Genomic DNA, 17,441 nt, shown 5'->3' on the forward strand with positions numbered 1-17,441 from the left:
TCATAGAGGGTGTTTGAGCAGGAGAGTGTCCTCCCATGTAAGGAGGGAAGGGGCTCCTTTCTTTCTGCCTCGGGGTTTTTCTGGAAGGGCCTTAGGTGGTTGGAATGGGAGGCTCTAGCTCCAGCCAGGGCTAGCCTGCAGGCCCCCCTTCTCTGTGCCCTCCAGGTGGGGCTCTTTGCTCCCTCAGACACCAGGTAGGGGACAGCCCTGGTAGGAAAGCCACGAGCTGCAGGCTGGGGACCTGGGTGTCACCTTTACGGAAGTGTGGGTGACCCCCTCCACCACTGGGGAGTTTGGAGGCTCCACACGCCTGGTGTGGCTGTGGCAGGTTCAGAGGAAGCAGCAGCCGAGAGGTGAGCCCTGCATGGGTGGAGGCCCCGCTGGTGGGGCTGGCCTTCTGGGGACTGGGGTCCCGGGACCCCCCAGTGTCCCCGCCCTGCTCAGCCAGCCCCTGTCTCTGCTTCAGCCTCTGCCTCCCAGCCTCAGGCCTCCCCTTCCCCTTGCCGGCTCTCTGTCCCTGTCCTTTTCACTCTGAAGGCTCCTCCTGGCTTTCTCTGTCAGAGGGGGTGGAAGGCTGTCCCCTACCCTGGGAGGAGGGGTCTCCAGGAGCCACAGAGACAGCGGCAGGCCGAGAGACAGGAGGGGACAGGGAGAGAAACAGGGACATGTAGTTAGGGAGGCACAGGAGAAACCCACGGGGGGGGGGGGAACCCAGGACAGACGGAGCCAGAGATGGGCGGACACGGGGTGCCTGAGGGGGGACCCCCTTCCTGCAGCGCCCCCCCCCCGCCCCCGCCCCCGCCCCCTCCCTCCTGGCCTGGCCCTTCCTATCCTGGGGCTCCTGCTGCAGCCTCTGTAGCTGTGGCCCCCGCCCAGCCCTGGTCCAGCCTGTGGCTCCCGAGGCCGCGAGTGACCGGGAGCCCAGCACCCAGTGTCCCTGGTCCCTACCGCTGGTGACTTGCACTTGTGTGCATGAGGTTTGGGGGGGCCGAGAGGGGCGCTGGAGGTCTGTGAAGATGGTGCATCGGGGTTGGGGGGTCTGGCTGTTGGGGGGCTGGGGGCCTGTGGGTCTGCTCTGGAAAGAGCGGGGGCCCAGCCCTGGTCGGGGTTCTGCTGATGAGGGGGGTTCAGCTGCCTGGAGACCTTTGCGTGGGTCCTCAGGGACTTCTGCGGAAATCCAGCTGCTGCAGAGATTTGGGGTATTGGATGCCTGGAGCCAGAAGTGTTTCATATTCAGGAATTTTCTTTCAGATTTGGTGATATTCGCGCTGGTACAGATGAGCTGACTTGGGGAAGTCTGAATGCAAAACCCATGAGTGTTTCACATCCACTATGCACGGAGCCGGGGAGGGTGTGATACAGTGTTTTAAATCATTGTGCATGAGACAGATTTCCCCGTGTGGCGTTGCCCACGAACCGTCTTGTGTTGGGGCTGAAGGAGCTTCCGATTTGGGGTTTTGGATGAGAGATGTTCCGGGGCTCAGTGCTTCGCGATTCTGCTTCTGTCCTTCTGGGTGGTTTCTGGGGGTCTGCGAGGAGGACAGCAATGGCTCTTGCTCGCAGTGTCCTGGGGAGCTGGGCTGCGGCAGGGCCCTGTTGCTCCAGGATGACGGCGGGGTGGGGGTCTGGCTGCCTGCTGCGGGGTGGCAGCGTCCCGGGACGGGACGGGGTGCGTGTTGGAGGCAGGTGAACAGCCGCAGACCTCTGGCTCCTGTGCGGGGACGGGCCTGGGGACCGTGAGCGCCCCCTGCACCTCCTGCTCGCTCTGTTTCTTTCCCTCTTTCTCCTCATCTCTCCGTTTCTCCTTCCACACCACCCTTTCATTCAGACGTTTATTAGGCGATTACTGTGCACCCGGCTGCAGCAGGGCGTCTGGGGGCTCTGGGCCTCTTCAGAGGGGAAGAAGAAGTGGGTGCCCTTGCCCAGCGCCGGCGTGGTTGGCCCTGGGAGTGGGAATCCACGGTTCCCCTGGAGCAGAAGGGCTGGGTCTTTGTGATGTGGAGAACACTCTTGGGCCTAGGCTCCCTCCCGGGACTTCACGTCTGAAGTGGAGGGATTTGCAGGCCTGGTGGGCCCGGGAGTCTGGTGTGGGTGCAGGATTCTCCCTCAGCGGAACAGAGAGGGTTCCAGGTGTGGCAGAGGGAACCAGCCATGGGGGTATTTGAGGGGAGGGCTCTCCCGGCAGTGCCAAGGCCCTGCGGCAGGACTGTGCTTGCAATGTTGGGGGAAGCGCTGGGGCCCACGTGGCTGGAAGAGAGTGGGTGAGGGGAGAGTGGAGCTCAATCTATCTCTGAAATGTTACCAGATGTCCCCTGCCTTAGGACGGCTGCCTCCTGGTGAGCAGGGTCTGTAATGAAGGAGGCCGGGGGCCCTGGTGTGCCCTCAAGCCAGCAAGCCTCAGTTTCCTCCCTGGTGGAGCCTGGGGATGGTGTGCACGCGCTCACTCTGCTGCCCGGCCTCGTGGAGGGAGAACCCAACGGGCCTCGTGGGAGAGAGATGTCCGTCAAACAATTGCACATAGGAACGTGACGTCCTGTGGCACTAAAGGCCAAGAGCAGAAGTGCTTGATATTTAGTAAGTGCCTAATAGTGGGAGGTCAGGGGGGACGGTCCCAGAGAAGTTCTGATGGATGGAGGGGAGCGACAGGCTGAGGGAGGGGCAAGAGCACTCCTGGCTCTGAGGCTGCATGTGTGAAGGCCCTGTGGCCAGCCAGGACGGTGGGAAGGCCAGTGGGTGGAGCGGGAGCAAGAGGAGCTCCGTTTGGTCTGTGGGGGCCCCTTGGGTGGGGTGAAGGGGTGTAGCCTTGATGTGCAGAGGGTTTTAAGCAGGAAAGTGGCATAATCTGATTGCATCGTGAAAAGATGCCTCCGGCAGATAATGTCTCTAAAATGCTTAGCACAGGCAGAATCGGAAAGGGCTCAGACGGTGCCAGTGGGTGGCTGGGGGACCGGGAGGACCAGGGGGTCCAGTCCCTGTTCTTTGAGATCCCTAGAGATACCGCTTTGGCTCGTCTGTGGAACTGTGACGTTCTCCAGCTGAAAAAGTGAAATGTCCCAGCTTTGAGCCTAGTTTCAAAGACGAGGGGGACGGTCACCCCTGGGGCCGGGTGGGGTGGCCACATCACAGTCCCAAGGGCACCTGCGCAGGGCTCTCCCGAGGCCCATGTCACAGAAGGGAGGCTGAGGCCCTGGGGCTTCGTGGGCATCGAGTGCTGAGCCATGACGCCACCCCGTGCCCCTGTCCTGGTCCGGAAGGTCAGCTCTGTGGACCTGCTCACGGCTGGCCTCCTCTCAGATTCCAGCAGGTGGGCTCTGGGCTCCAGCTGTGCAGGTTCTCACCCACCCCCCTTCACCCCGGGGCCAGCTGCGACTGAGAAAATCCTGGGGTCCCTCAGAACCTCTGTTTCTTCCTCAGCAAAAGGGGTGCTGTGTCTCCCGGGTGCATGGTGAGGACCAAACACTGTTCACACTGGTTCACCCAGAAAATAGTCAAGGACTTGGTGTGACAGGTGCCCTGAGGACGGGGGCCAGGCCCACTGGGGTCGGCGGTCTTCCAGGCGGAGACTGACACTAAGGATGCCGGTCAGCAGTTCAGAGAGTTCATCTTTATTGTCACAGGCGATAGGGTGTCCCTTTCCCCTCCGCCTTTTCTTTCATGTGGTGCTGGGACAGACCCAGGGCCTCACACGCGGGGCCAGGTGCTCTACACCTGAGCCACACCCCAGCCCTCTTTGTTGTCTTTTGAGACAGGGTCTCACTAAGTTGCCAAGGCTGACCTCCAACTTTTGATCCTCCAGCCTCAGCCTCCTGAGTTGCGGGGGCCACCACGCGCGGCTCCACTCTGACTTTTTAGGGCTGAGTAGTACCCCACGGAGCCTGTAGGCCACATTTTCCCTCTCCCTCCGTCCCGCACTGGCCGTGTAGGTGCTGTCCACGTCTCGGTTGCCGTATGAGTGCCGCGGGGACGCCTGGGGGCACATGTGTGGCCGCTGATTTCACTGATGTGAGATGACGTCTTTGAGAATCACCCTGGCTTTGTCATCCTTGTTGTAAACGTGGAGTAGGACACCCAGGCCAGGCTCAAGGGCACGTGCCTGTGGTCACAGCTACGCAGGGGACCGAGGCCGGGGATGGCAATTCAATGCCCGCCTCAAACGCTTTGCAAAATAAACTGGTCTCAAAAGTAACTGGAAAGGGCTGGGGTGCAGCTCAGTGGGGAGCGCTTGCCCAACATGGAGAGGTTGGGGCGCGGCTGCTGCTGGCTTCATGGAGGAAGGTGGGGACCTCGGACGCTGGGTGTGGGTGGCCCTGAGGGCTGGGTGTCCCCTGAGTGCCGTCCAGGGAGAGGCCAAGTCACAGCCCCCAGGGCTCCGCGTGGGTTAAGGAGACGTGCCCACGGAGGGTGGGGGCTGGGTGGGCCTGGGGGGTCCAGCCACTTGCCCCTGGGGACATGGGGCTCAGGTGCCCGGGAGGGAGACCCTTCCCCAGCTGGGGTCTGGGGGGCAGGCGCTGGCGGGGTCCTGGCCTTGCCAGGATGTGGCACCTCTAAGCTTCCTTCCTTTGAGGCCTGGTGACCAGGACCAGGTGTCCCCAGCTCTTCCTGGCCACACTGCTCAGGCCTGGGAAGGGTTAATGTCAGGGTGAGTGGCCTTGAGCTTCTGCCCTGCAGCTGGGCCTGGGGCTGGGCAGGGCCCATTACGAGTCCTGAGCACCCCCCTGGGTGTGAGAGAGGCCGGGGGAGGAGGACGGGTCTGAGGCTCCCTTTTGAGGGAGGATTTTTTTGATTCAGGCAGAATGGACAGGCAGAATGAAGTTTGTTCCACTGACTTCTAGAAGGTGGACTGTCCATCCCCTGCCCTGTCCTGGTGTGGGGCCAGACCCTGTGAGCCCGCCGGGGGCTTCGTGAGCTCTCGGGGTCCCATAACTGGATGCCCATGACTTTGGAGACCGGCGTGTTGCCTGCTCGACTGCGAACCCGTCTTGTGCCCATTTAACAGTTGGAAAACTGAGGCTTGGGGAGAGGAGGCCCGTGTCCAAGTTTGGCAGAACAGGGCTGGGAGCCTGGCCACGGGCTCCGGGCACGGCCTCCCCGCCCCCTGCTTCCTGCCTACCAACCTTCTCCCGGCGCCCAGGACTCCCGCTGGGCCTGTGGGCTGGGCACAGGAGGTACCAACGGCTTCCGGCCTCTCCTGTGCCCCTGGGAGGGGGGCCTGAGGCGGGCGGGCAGCCGCGGCCCACGGTGCCTCGCGTTTTCCCCGGGAAATCTGAGCTCCGGCTGAGGCTTCTCGGTTTCGGAGGTTGGTTTCGCTGGGGCCTTTAGGAGGCAGGGGCTCGCTCATTGTGAGAGTGCAGCCTCCTGGGGCTCTGAGGCTCTTCCCAGGAAGGGGTTGGGCTGCCCAGGGCGTGGGAACAGCCCCTGCGTGGCCCCTGTCCTCCCCGAGTCACATGCAGCCGTGGTGAGGAGGCCCCTCGTCACCCCTGTGGGTGGGTGGGGGGGTGGAGGAGTCAGGGATGGACCAGCAGTTCCCAACTCCCCGCTTGCTCACCTCCTGGGACAGGCAGCTCACTGCCTCCCTAGTCAACCTCTGCTGGGTTGGGAGCAGGAGTTCTTAGAAGATTCTTTCAGATACTGGCCCAAACCTGCAGCTCCACGGAGCCCCCTTCCTCAGGATCGCACAGATCATACTCCCTTCTCCAAATACTTCACACCTCCTGTATGCAGTTGAGTGACTGTTCTGGAGAGCTGTGCGCCCAGGGTCATGGGTGATGATGGAATCCCGGGCCCCCGGGAACCCAGCAGAGCTTCCTGGTCTACCTGGCTGGTGTCCACCTGGTGAGCTTCCTGTAGGAGGTGGCATCGACAGAGGGATGCAATCTGGCTTGGGGAAGAGGCGAGGAAAAATGTTTCAGGCAGAAAGAACAACAGGGACTTGGAAGGGCATCGGTTCAGGAGACAGGGGGAGGCCAAAGGGCTGGAGTGGTGCGTCTGAGGAGGGATATGGGGGCTCCTGAGGCCAGAGAGGGGCAGAGAGAAGCCTGGGGTGCCCAGGTGGAAGGGAAGAAATGCCCGCCCTCACCAGCCAGGGCGTGAGTCCCGCTTTGCTTTGTTTCTGAATCGCTTTGCCAGGAAGCAGTTTACATCTCTCCCTTCTGAGTACTCAAGTGCCCATCTCACCGCATCCTTGCCAGTGGTGGGTTTTATCACTTCTGAAAATCTTTGACCATTTCAGGGGGAAAACTGTCCTCTCATCACGGCGGTGAACAAAGGAGCGTTTCTTTTGTAAGCAACAAGGAAAGCAGAGTCCCCAGAGGTACCCAGGCCTCAAAAACGTCACCTTTGGCTGGTGAACGCTGAGGAGCCCGACACCCACTGGAGAGTCTGTGGTCACTTTTATCTTCCCGTGAAGCACGGGACAGATGGAAAACCTGCGGTGCCCTTGGGCCACGTGGGTGTGGAATCTGTGAGGCAGCCTCCCCCCACCTTGATTCATCTTTTTTTCACACCTTTTTTTTTTCTTTTCTTTTTTTTGATCCTTTCAAAGTTGTGACTGCTCCTCCCTGGCCCAGTGGGTCCACAAGCCACTGTAGGTCTGTCCTGGTCCCGGGTGTCTTTGGGGTTCAAAGAAGAGGGTGGCAACCCCAGGAGGCGTGCCGCGGGAGACCACCTTGGGGTGCCGGCGTCGTACTCCACAATTGACAATTGGATCCTCAGAACCCCTGCCTCCAGTGGGTACCCTTGAACCCCTGCCAACACAGTTTCATTGACAGGCAATGATGAGGCGTACTTACGGGGTGCAGCGGGATGTTTGGACACCTGGATATGACATGCAGTGACGGAATCCAGGCCACGGCCAGCGCGGGCTGTCTCTCTTAGTTTCTCTCAGGTCCTCTTCTGCCCGTGAGCTTGGCTTGCGTTATCACTGGGAGGAGGGGACCCGTCTCCTCGGGGCCCAGAGCCCATTCCCTAGGAACCTCACATGCAGGAAAGAGAAGCCCAGCCGCAGAGAGGGAGGGAGACCACAGACCCAACCTGAGAAGCCTGAGAGAGGCCCAGCGGCCCCGAAGGCTCAGCTCCACAGTGACCCTTTGGATCTGGGCTGCTAAGCTCTGGGCCCCAGGTTCTGGCTTCATTTTGCCACTAAAATCCCCTGTGACCTGGGGCCCGGTTTCCTTTCTCCGAGTCGCCCCATTTGGTGTATTATCATCCGAGCTCCAGCGGGTCCTGCCTGAACCGAGGATCTACCTGTTTTGGGTTCATAAGCTTCTGTTCTTGTTTCGTGGCTGAGATTCTCTCCTTTCTGTTTTAGAAATGTTTTTTGAGTTGTAGATGGACACCGTGCCTTTATTTCATTTATTTATTTTTTTTGGTGGTGCTGAGGATCGAATCCAGTGCCTCACACGTGCTCGGCGAGCGCCCTGCCACTGAGCCCCAGCCCCAGACCTCTGGGTCACTTGATGGGAGTCATTGTGAACCTCCTTGAAAATCGCACTGATATTCTCTGCTCCCTCAGGAGGCCAGACCCTTTTCCGGTATTTGGGGAGGACTAGGGAGGTCTGGGTGTGCTCTGGGTCTGCCCTCCTGAGTGGAAGTTCGATTCCATCACCATAAACGGATTCAGTCGCGCAGGTTGATCCCCAGATCCTCGTGGAGTCCTTTCAACACCGACAGCGCAGGGGTCTGACAGCGGGAGTCTAGAGGGAGGGGATCCGGAGGATGACAAGGACAGCAGTAATGAATGGCAATGGCTTGTGGGTTTCCCTGCACGCTCATGGCCCGGACGTGCCCCGTAGGAGAACTTGAACCAGTTGAGGCAGGTTCTCTTTGGTTTCCTGCATTAAACATTTCAATTGCTATGTCACTCATGGTACCTCTTTATGGTTTGTGGTGTGGCATTTCAAAACGTGAGCACCGTGTGCCACGATCGGATCAGGGTCATCCGCACGGCCTTCACCTCAAACCTTGGTCACTCTGGTCACATTGGAACACCCAAAGTCCTCTCTACGGGCTATTTCAAAATATTCAGTTACTACCCTGTTACCACCCAATTAATATTCCATCACTTACCGCCCACCTCGACTCACGGCCACAGTCCACCCTACTGCGCTACAGGAGTGTGGGAGCCTTCCTCCTGCCCGCTGCCCCTGCCCCTGCCCTCCACCATTCTACTCTCCACTGCTAGGAGATCATCTTCTCTGACTTCCATGTAAGCGGGGACACAAGGCAGGTGCTCCTCATCAACGATGTGTTCAGTTTTATTGGCGCATTATGATCTACACACAATGTCAGGGTTCACTCTGACGTAATTGTACAAGCGTGGACTGTAATTTGCTCCAGTTCTGTCCCCGGTATTCCCTGATTTCTTCCTCTCCTCCCTCCCCCGGTTCCTTTTTCTCTAACGCGCTCGTCTTTCTTCCATGCATTTATAGATTTTTTTTTTTTTAAAAGTCGTGCCTGGTGGCTGTCCATAAAGGTGACATGCACGGAGGTGGAATCATGTATGCACACGGGAGAGGTCGGTCACATTCACTGACCACTCCTCCCTTTCCCCGTCCATCTTTCTCTGCTATCTCTCTCCTGTCTTCCTGGGATTCTCCCATCCTTTCCCCTCCTTATTTTGGTCACATGTGGAAACATGTGAGAGGCAACATTCAACCCTTGACTTTCTGGGTCAGGCTTGTTTCATTAAGTCCTCCAGTTCCACCCGAGGACCAGCAAAGGCCATGATTTCATTCTTCTTTATGGCTGAGTACTATGCCATCATGTATATACACCACATTTTTTTTTTTTTTTTTTTAATCCATTCGTCTGTTGACAGGCACCTGGGCTGGTCCCATAGCTTGGCCATGGTGAATCGTGCTGCTATAAACATTTATAGGTCTGTGTCACTATGATTGCTGATTTTAGATCTTTGGATAAATACTGAGGAGTGGGATAGCTGGATCATATGGTGGTTCCATTCCTAGTCTCTGAGGAAATGCTGTCCAGAGTGGTCGCACTAATTTGCAGTCCCACACAGTGTTCGAGTGCACCTTTTTAATCCACATTCTCATCAGCATTTATGACCGGGGCGAGGGGGAATCTCATGTGGTTCTGATTGGCATTTCCCTGATTGTCAGGATGCCGACCATTTCTTCACATGCTTGTTGGCTGTTGGTGTTTTTCTTTTGAGAAGTGGCTGTTTACCCTTTGCCTATTTATTAATGGGGTTATTGTTTTTTTTTGGCAGTCAGTTCTCTGAGCTCTTTGCTGTGCATTCTGGATGTCAATCCCCTGCCTGAGGAGAGGTGCCGAGTTCTCCCGATCTGTAGGCTCCCTCTTCCTGCTCCTGATTTTTACTTTGCTCTGCAGAAGCTTTTTAATTCAATGTCGTCCCACTTATTGATTCTGGGTTTCATTTCTGGAGCTCTAGAGTCTGGTTAGGACCGTCCGTGCCTGTCCAACGGGTTGGAGTCTTGCCTGCGTTATCTTGTAGCAGCTGTGGGGCTTCTGGTCCGACTCCTGGGTCTGGGATCCACTCTGACTGTCGTGCAGGTGGACCATGGGGTCCGGTTTCATCCTTCTCTACGTGGATGTGCAGTTCGCCCGGCTCCATTTGTTAAAAAGCCCATTTTCCCTCCAGCGTTCGTCTTGACTCCTTTGTCTAGTGTCGGATGGCTGGACCTCTGGGGCTTGGCCTCTGCCATCTGTTCGATTCCCGTGGTCTTCGTGCCCTTTGAAGCCAATACCAAGCTGTTGTGGGATTTGAGACCGGGTGACTGTGACGCTCCAGGGTTGCGCTTCTGGCTCAGATCTGCGTTGGCCACTCTGGGTCTCTTACTCCTCCAAATGAATTTTAAGACTTTTTCCCCCCTGGTTTGGTGGAGAGTGCTGTTGGGATTTTGATGGGGACTGTGTGGAATCTGCACAGCGCTTTTGGTAGGATGGCCATTTTGATGACATTAACTCTGCCTACCTGAGATTGGGGGGGGTCTTTCTATCTTCTATTTTTTAAAATTATTTATTTATTTATTTTGAGAGAGAGAGAGAGAGAATTTTATTTTTAATATTTATTTTTTAGTTCTCGGCGGACACAACATCTTTGTTGGTATGGTGCTGAGGATCGAACCCGGGCCGCACGCATGCCAGGCGAGCGCGCTACCGCTTGAGCCACATCCCCAGCCCTCTTTCTATCTTCTTGTGTCTTTTTCAATTTCTTTCTTCTGTGCTCTGTGGTTTTCTTTGTAGAGGTCTTTCGCCTCCTGGGTTAGATTTATTCCTAAGTATTTTTTTTTTTCCTGAGGTCATTGTGAATGGGAAGCTTCCCTAATTCATTTTTTAGCGATTCATTATCCGAGTGTAGGGAAGCGACTGATTTGTGCATGTTGATCTCATACCCAAAGCAGGTGCTCCTCTTCCCCCCACATTGCCTCTGGACAGCTGGGTGTCCATCTCAGCCCTGCCCGGTAGTTAGCTCTGCGGTCTCTGGACTCTCTTCTCCTTTGTGGACTCCGACCTCTACCCTTTAGAGGTGCTACTGGACTCAAGACCGCGCCTTCAGTGGACGAGGCGTGTCCACCTGGCGTGGCAGGGGAGACGGCGCCGGAGCCTGCGGGTGCTTGCTTGGGCGGGTTGCTCAGAGCCTGGTTCCTCACCTGTCACACCTGGATAAGGACCATACTATACTGTCCTCCTGGGTGGCACGAGTGACAGATGAGACATTGCACATGCCTAGCTCAATAAATGTGCCCTTTTTTGGAGGACAGCAGGCTGGAGCGGGGACAGGGAGCAAGGTCACGGAACAGCAGGTGTCATCGCAAGCCCTCCACTGGGTGTTCACCAAAGGAAAGGAGATCAGCAGGTGGCAGAGATGCTTGCATTCCTGTCACCCGTGAGCAGAGCTGAATGCCCCCGGGTCAGGGGGGCTGTGGAGGACTAGGGTGGAGCTGGCCGGGCCTCTGTGAGGGAGGCCACTTTCCTGTTTCCTCACCCTCTGGCCGCTTCAAGGGGTGGCTCTGCTCACCCCCTCCTTAGCGCTTCCTCCGTGACCACAGGAAGGCCTGGCCCTCACTGCCTCCTCTCTAAATAGACCCGGGCCCTGAGGCTATCTGCTGCCCCATCTGGTCCCAGCAGAGGTGTAGGGAAGCAGCGGTTGGCGGACTCAGACCAAGCCACAGTGAGGACGGACTCTGGCACGGAGTGCCACAGTGAAACGGAGCCACCCTCCACCTCACGGGCTTTGCATGACAGTGTCCGCCCCAGAGCGCTCAGCCTGTCCTGCCCTTTATCTGACCACCTGCCTATGCTGGGTCTTCTTCCTTGGGCATCTGCTGGCCCTGGCTTGGCTTTTAGAAACTAGGTTTTTTTTTTTTTTTCTTTCTAACTGACACATAAAGATTTCTGTTGGGTATGGGGTACAGTGTGACAATCAATCCATGTATAAAATATGTGACAATCAAATCAGGGTTAAGGAGCATTTCCATCGCCTTATCTTGGGACTGGGGGTGTAGCTCAGCTGGTAGAGGGCCTGCCTCGCACGCACAGGCCCTGGGTTCCATCCCCAGCCACCCCCAAAACACAAACCAACAAAACCAGCATCTCCTTATCACTGTGTGTGTGTGTGTGTGTGTGTGTGTGGCCTTCATACGCTTCTCCCTCACCCTGCCCACTTCCTAGTGGCCACTGTCCGCTCCCTTCTGCTATGAGTGGGAACAGGAAGTTCTTGCTTGCGGTGCCTGGCTTGTTTCACTCGCTGTCACGTCCCCAGGTTCATCCATGTTTCCCCGGTGACAGGACCTCATCCCTTTTGGATGACTGAATAGCTCTCCTCATGCATCGAGACCACATTTCCTTTATCCATTTGTCTGTCGGTGGACACTCGGTTGGCTCTGTGTCTTGGCCACTGTGAACCGTGCTGCAGGGATCCCCAGGGGGTATACAGAAAAGCAGGAGGACTGGGCCACGTGGTCCAGCTGGTTGGCGTGGCTTTTGAGGACCCCTGGTTGTCCCCACTCTCCTTCCCAACCCAGCTGGGTTCCGGCCACCTCAGGATGGCCTTGACCCCTCCCCAGGTGCTCATCAGTTCCTGGGCTGTGGTCAGCATCACTTGAAGTTGGGACGATTGTGGGGATCTCCTCTGAAGTCCCCAGGACAGGACAGGCTGGTGGCAGAGAGTACCGTGTCTGGGGCTTGTCCACCTGGGAACTCGGGTGAGCCGTCTGGGCAGTGGATGTCCCAGGCCAGCCACGTGGGGGGAGAGGAGCCGTTCAGGCTCATTGGACCCCTCTGTCATGGTGCCTGCCTTGCGACCACTTATTCATCTGCTGATGCTCCTTGTTCAAATATTCTTGCATTTATTGATTTATTAAAAATATTTGTACATTTAATGGTTCATTCCAAAAACGCTAATGTAGTTAGTGGTTCATTGAAAAATAATGCTTAATGGTTCATTTTAAAAAAAAATCTGTGCATTTATTGGTTCATTGCAAAAAAAAAAAAAATCCTTATATCCCAAAGTGTTTAGTGAAGCATAAACATATCACAGACAAGTAGGTTGGAGAACACGCAAGTCAAACAAAACTAAAACTTACTTTTGCAGGACCTCTCTGAGCCTTTAGTGTATTTTGTGATTCTCCTTTAAGGAATAAGTTATGCAGAATTTTTTGAAATGTCTCTGTTTATTTATTTTTCATATTTTGGAGCAGAGCGCCCTTAGAATGTGGACTTAGGATCCTGGTCCCTGGAGTGGTGTGATTTGACTGTGTGTGCCTTCACCCCTTTCCAACATGACCTGAATTATCTTATGCAGCCACAGACACTAAGATCAAGAGCTGGTAGCACAGAGGAAAAGACTTAATTCAAGAAAAAACCTTGGAGGAGAAGGAAAATATGCGCTCCCGATTCAAGCTGATACCATTTTTTGGGGGGAGGGGTACTGGGGATTGAAACCCAGGGGCACTCTACCACTGAGCTACATCCCCAGCCCTTTTATTTTTGAGATAGGGCCTCATGAAGTTGCTGAGGCTGCTTCAAACTTGTGATCCTCCCGCCTCAGACTCCTGAATTGCTGGGATTACAGGTATGAGCCACTGCGTCCAGCAAAAGCTACCACCATTTATCTTAAAACTGAGTGCTGAGTTTCTTGGTGGCCAAAGCAAACAGGGCAATGTGGTGGGTTTCATTTTTTTTTGGCTGGAGTTCAGTAGGAAGGCCAAACGTTCTCCATCTGTGAACAGGTTGTTTTCATCATTGATTCATTTACTCAACAATTAGTGAATTTACCACAAACACAATGTTAAGTACCAAGGATAAAATGGTGGACAAAAAAAAAGCCATCTGCCTATCCATCCATTCTTCTCCATCCATCTATCCATCCATCTATCTCCATCCATCTACCCCCAACCTATTCATCTATCCATCTCCATCTACCCATCCATCTCCATCCATTCATCCTTCCATCTCTGTCCATCTATTCATGTCCATCCACCCATCTATTTCCATTCACTCATCCTTTCATCCATCCATCCATCTACCCACCCATCCATCCATCCATCCATCCATCCATCCATCCATCTCTCCATCCATCCTTCCTTCCATCTACTCATCTTCATCCATCTTCATCCATCCATCCATCCTTCTATCCCATCCATCTACCTATCCATCTCCAATCCATTCATCCATCTCCATTTACCCATCTACCCATCTATGTCCATCCATCCACCCTTCCATCCATTCATGCATGCATCCATCCATTTCTGTCCTTCTATCCATCCACCATCTCTATCCACCTATCCATCTCCAACCAGTCCATTTATCCAACTCCTTCCTTCCTTTCTTCCTTCCTTCCTTCCTTCCACTCATCTCCATCCATCCATCCTTCTATTCACATCCATCTATTTATGTCCATCTACCATCCATCTCATTCACTTATCTTTTCATCCACCCATCTCTATATATCCATCCATCTCCAACCATCCATTCATCTCCATCTACTCATTCACCCACTCATCTATTCCATCCATCCACCCTTCCACCCATCCATCCATCCAGCCATCGAGCCAGCCATGCATTCATCCATCCATTTATCCATCCACCCACCCAGTCACCATCCACTCACTAAACTTTTCCCTTGTCTGTCCCTCTGTCCACTCCCCCACTAGCTCACCATCCATCATTCCATCTTATGTGTCACCTGTCCACTCTCAAACACCATCCACCTCCCATGCCCATTGTGCACTCACTTAGTGCATCTACCACTTGCTCACCCTCCATCAATCTGCTATGGTTTGAAGGTTCTCCTCAAATTTCCTGGACTTGGAAGTTAATTCCCCAATCCATACGTTAACGGTATTTGGGGGGTGCTTTGGGAAGTGACTGAGTCACGAGGACTCCTCCTGTACAAGTAGCAAACGCATTCGTGGATTAACAGATGAATGGTCAATGGAGGGAGAGGCTTTGCTATGCAGGTGGGCCCTCTGTGCACCCTTGCTTTGTCACGTGATGCCTTCCACCATGTTATGATGGAGCAGGGGGGCCACCAGCAGGTGCCAAGTCTCCAGAACAATGAGCTAAATAAATTTATATTCTTTACAAATTATCCTACAATCTGAGGCATTTGGATTTAGCAACAGAAAGTGGACTAAGGCACCATCCAACAGGTCATTCATTCACTGTTAGAAAATTTAAAGACACTGTGCCGTTATTAGGTGTTTTTCCATCAGTCCACTTATTCATGCCTTGGGCCCATCAAAATTCCAGCCACAGATGGGGGAGATTTTGTGGTGCAATCTGGGTGAATAGCAGCTTGTCTTCTGACCCCAGCTTGGCCCGTTTAACTGCATGGTCACACATTCTCTCTTTCTAGGTTCAGCCTCCCTTCTGTCTTCCTTGGGTCTCCAAGAACTTTACCCTGGATCTCAGATTAAACTGAGCCCTTGGCTTGTTTTCTGACCTTCTCAGTGGTAAGGAGAATGCCCGGGGAGCAGCCTCTGTCCTGCTGACTGGCTCTCCAGGATGACTCTGGGATGCTCTTAAGCCTCTTCTGGCCAAGTGGCCTCCGCTTGGAGGCCTTACTAAGTGCTTCCCCCCTCAGGCCTCAAGCCGCCCACCAGCTCCCCTTACTGCCCACCATCTCTCCGTCTCCACCCTGGCCTCCAACCCAATCCCCATTCCAGCTGTCCCCTCCACCAGTGATGGCAGAGACACAGGGTAAATCCAAGGGAGAGGTCATCTGGGTCAACCCCCGGTGTTCAGTCCAAGACCTCTGTCCTCTTTCCCAGGTTCCCAGGTGGCCCTGGACATGGACGTGCTGGGCCTGCCAGACATAGCTCAAGGTCCCAGCAAGACTCTCTGGGTTGCCCGGGGCCGGGGCCCAGCCGTGCGAAGGCAGAGGGAGTTCATGCCGGAGGAGAAGAAGGACACTGTCTACTGGGAGAAGCGGCGGAAGAACAACGAGGCGGCCAAGAGGTCCCGGGAGAAGCGGCGTCTCAACGACGTGGCGGTGGAGAGCAGGCTGGCGGCGCTGCTGGAGGAGAACGCGCTGCTGCGGGCCGAGCTGCGGGCGCTCAGGCTGCGCTTCGGCCTCCTGCCTCCGGCGGGGGGACCCGGGACGGCGCCGCTGCAGGCCCTGCTGTGGGAGTCTCCCTGGACGGCGGCGCCCCACCCTGCGGTCGAACCACTCTCGTGCCTGGCTGGCTCCCAGGGCGGCCTCCGGGGGCCGTATTCCCTGGATGCTGGGATCCCAGGGTGCCAGGGCTGCCTGATGGCCCAGGGGTGGGCCGGCCTGGCCTCCTCTTCCAGGTTCTCGCCGGACTCTGCTTCCCTGGCCCCAGAGAACATTGACGTGGCCTTGCAGGCTGCCCTCCCCGCTGCCCTCTTCCGGTGTCACCTCTTGGAGGGGCAGGTGGGGTCCAGACCAGAGCTCAAGTCTTGCTGGGGACTGTGGTCACCCGTGTCCCCTGGATGCCGGGCCCCAGGGCCGTCAGATTTGTTGCTGACACCCTCTGCAGACCCCACGGGGCTTTCTGCCACCGTGACCTGCCCGGTCCCAGGGAACGGTCCCCAGGGTCTGGCTCAGCCCTCGCTGCCCCACAAAGTGCGCATCAAATCCCAGGCCTTGGGCGGGCTGCTCTGAGGCTGGGAGTGGCCGGGCCTCTCTCAGGGCCTCCCCGTGAGTTCAGGCCTTCAGCAGGCGGTTGGCATCCGGCAGGGTTTGTCCAGGGGCGAGTGGCCTGGCCGTGATGAGCTCCCAGAGCTGGCAAGGCCTGTGGGGAGGGGACGGTCCCCCTCTCAGGGTCCAGGGCAGGCCCGCAGTGGGGGGCACAAGGCCCGTCCTGGTGCCTAGCGACTGCCCCACCGTCAACCTGGGCTTGGGCTGCTCCTTCCCCTCCTTTCTTCTGCTCATCCCTCTGCCCCCCACCCCCATCCCTGTAGTCATCCTCCGCCCACCCCACCGTCCTGTCCCCCATCTGTCCCTCACCGTCCGCCATCTTTCCGCTGCCCCTGACCCTTCCTCAGCTGTTCACGGAGTCCCCCCCCCATTCACGGGCTTCATTCATTCCCCATTTACGGAGGATTCCCTGTCCCTGCTTCCACCCCCTCCTGACCTGAGATCCTCCCTCCGTGTCCCTCTCCAGGGTGGCCTTGATTCCTCTTCTGGGGATGGCCTGGTGCTCTGGGGATAGTGATAATGGGGTTCACTCACCTCTCGGGGGCTCTCGGGCCTGGCTCAGGGCTGGGTTTGGAATTCAGCCGTGCCTGGGGGCTTCCTCCACGTCTTGGGTCAGGGTCCTGAGTTGCAGCGACAGGTCAGCAATGTCTCCCCAGCTGCTCCCCAGGGACCAGGTGGACACACTGCAGCTGGATGGACAAAGGAGCCACTCTGCAGGGAGGGACCCCAGGCCCAGACCCCTGGAGCTGCCCAGAGCCCCTTCTCCGCTTTTACTCAGGATATATATATATATATATATATATATATATATATATATATATATATATTTTTTTTTTGGAGATTTTATCACATTCTGAGTAAAAAGACCGTGGCTCCCATTGCTGGGAGGGCGGTGGGGCAGGAGGCCCCGAGGCCCAGGTGCTGCGCTGAGCTCTGAGGTCCCCAGCCAGCGGGGTCCTCAAGCCTCAGGAGCGAACCCCAGCTGTGGGGCCCGGCTGGTCCTCAGCCCCTGGGTGTCTGGCGGCCGTGTTCAGGGCGGGGATGAGCCGACACAGCCGGCGGTCAGTGTCACCCTGTGGGCCAGGGGCCTGCTCCACTCCAGCCGGGCCAGGATCCCCGTGTCCCAGGCACGTCCTCTGCCTCTCCTCATTCTTTTCTGGAGCCAGAACGGGGCGGGGCCCTCCAGCAGGGCAGAGCACGCAGAACTGGCCAGGCTCCTGTTCTGCCGGTCAGGGCCCCAGTGGTTGGCTGGGGGGGCCCAGCCAGGCCCTGGGCTCTGAGGACCTGCACTACGGGT

The 17,441-nt window shown here is 56.4% G+C and overlaps 1 protein-coding gene across 1 annotated transcript; it reads left to right on the forward strand.

Moving 5' to 3' along the window:
* The first annotated feature begins 15,205 nt into the window (after positions 1-15,205).
* Positions 15,206-16,917, forward strand: Nfilz (NFIL3 like basic leucine zipper). The gene has a single exon (XM_040291191.2). The coding sequence runs from the start codon at positions 15,275-15,277 to the stop codon at positions 16,106-16,108; it is 834 nt and encodes a 277-aa protein (XP_040147125.2). The 5' UTR covers positions 15,206-15,274; the 3' UTR covers positions 16,109-16,917.
* Positions 16,918-17,441: the final 524 nt, after the last annotated feature.

The sequence above is a fragment of the Ictidomys tridecemlineatus genome, chromosome 2, assembly GCF_052094955.1.
Source record: "Ictidomys tridecemlineatus isolate mIctTri1 chromosome 2, mIctTri1.hap1, whole genome shotgun sequence".
Lineage (NCBI taxonomy): Eukaryota > Metazoa > Chordata > Mammalia > Rodentia > Sciuridae > Ictidomys > Ictidomys tridecemlineatus.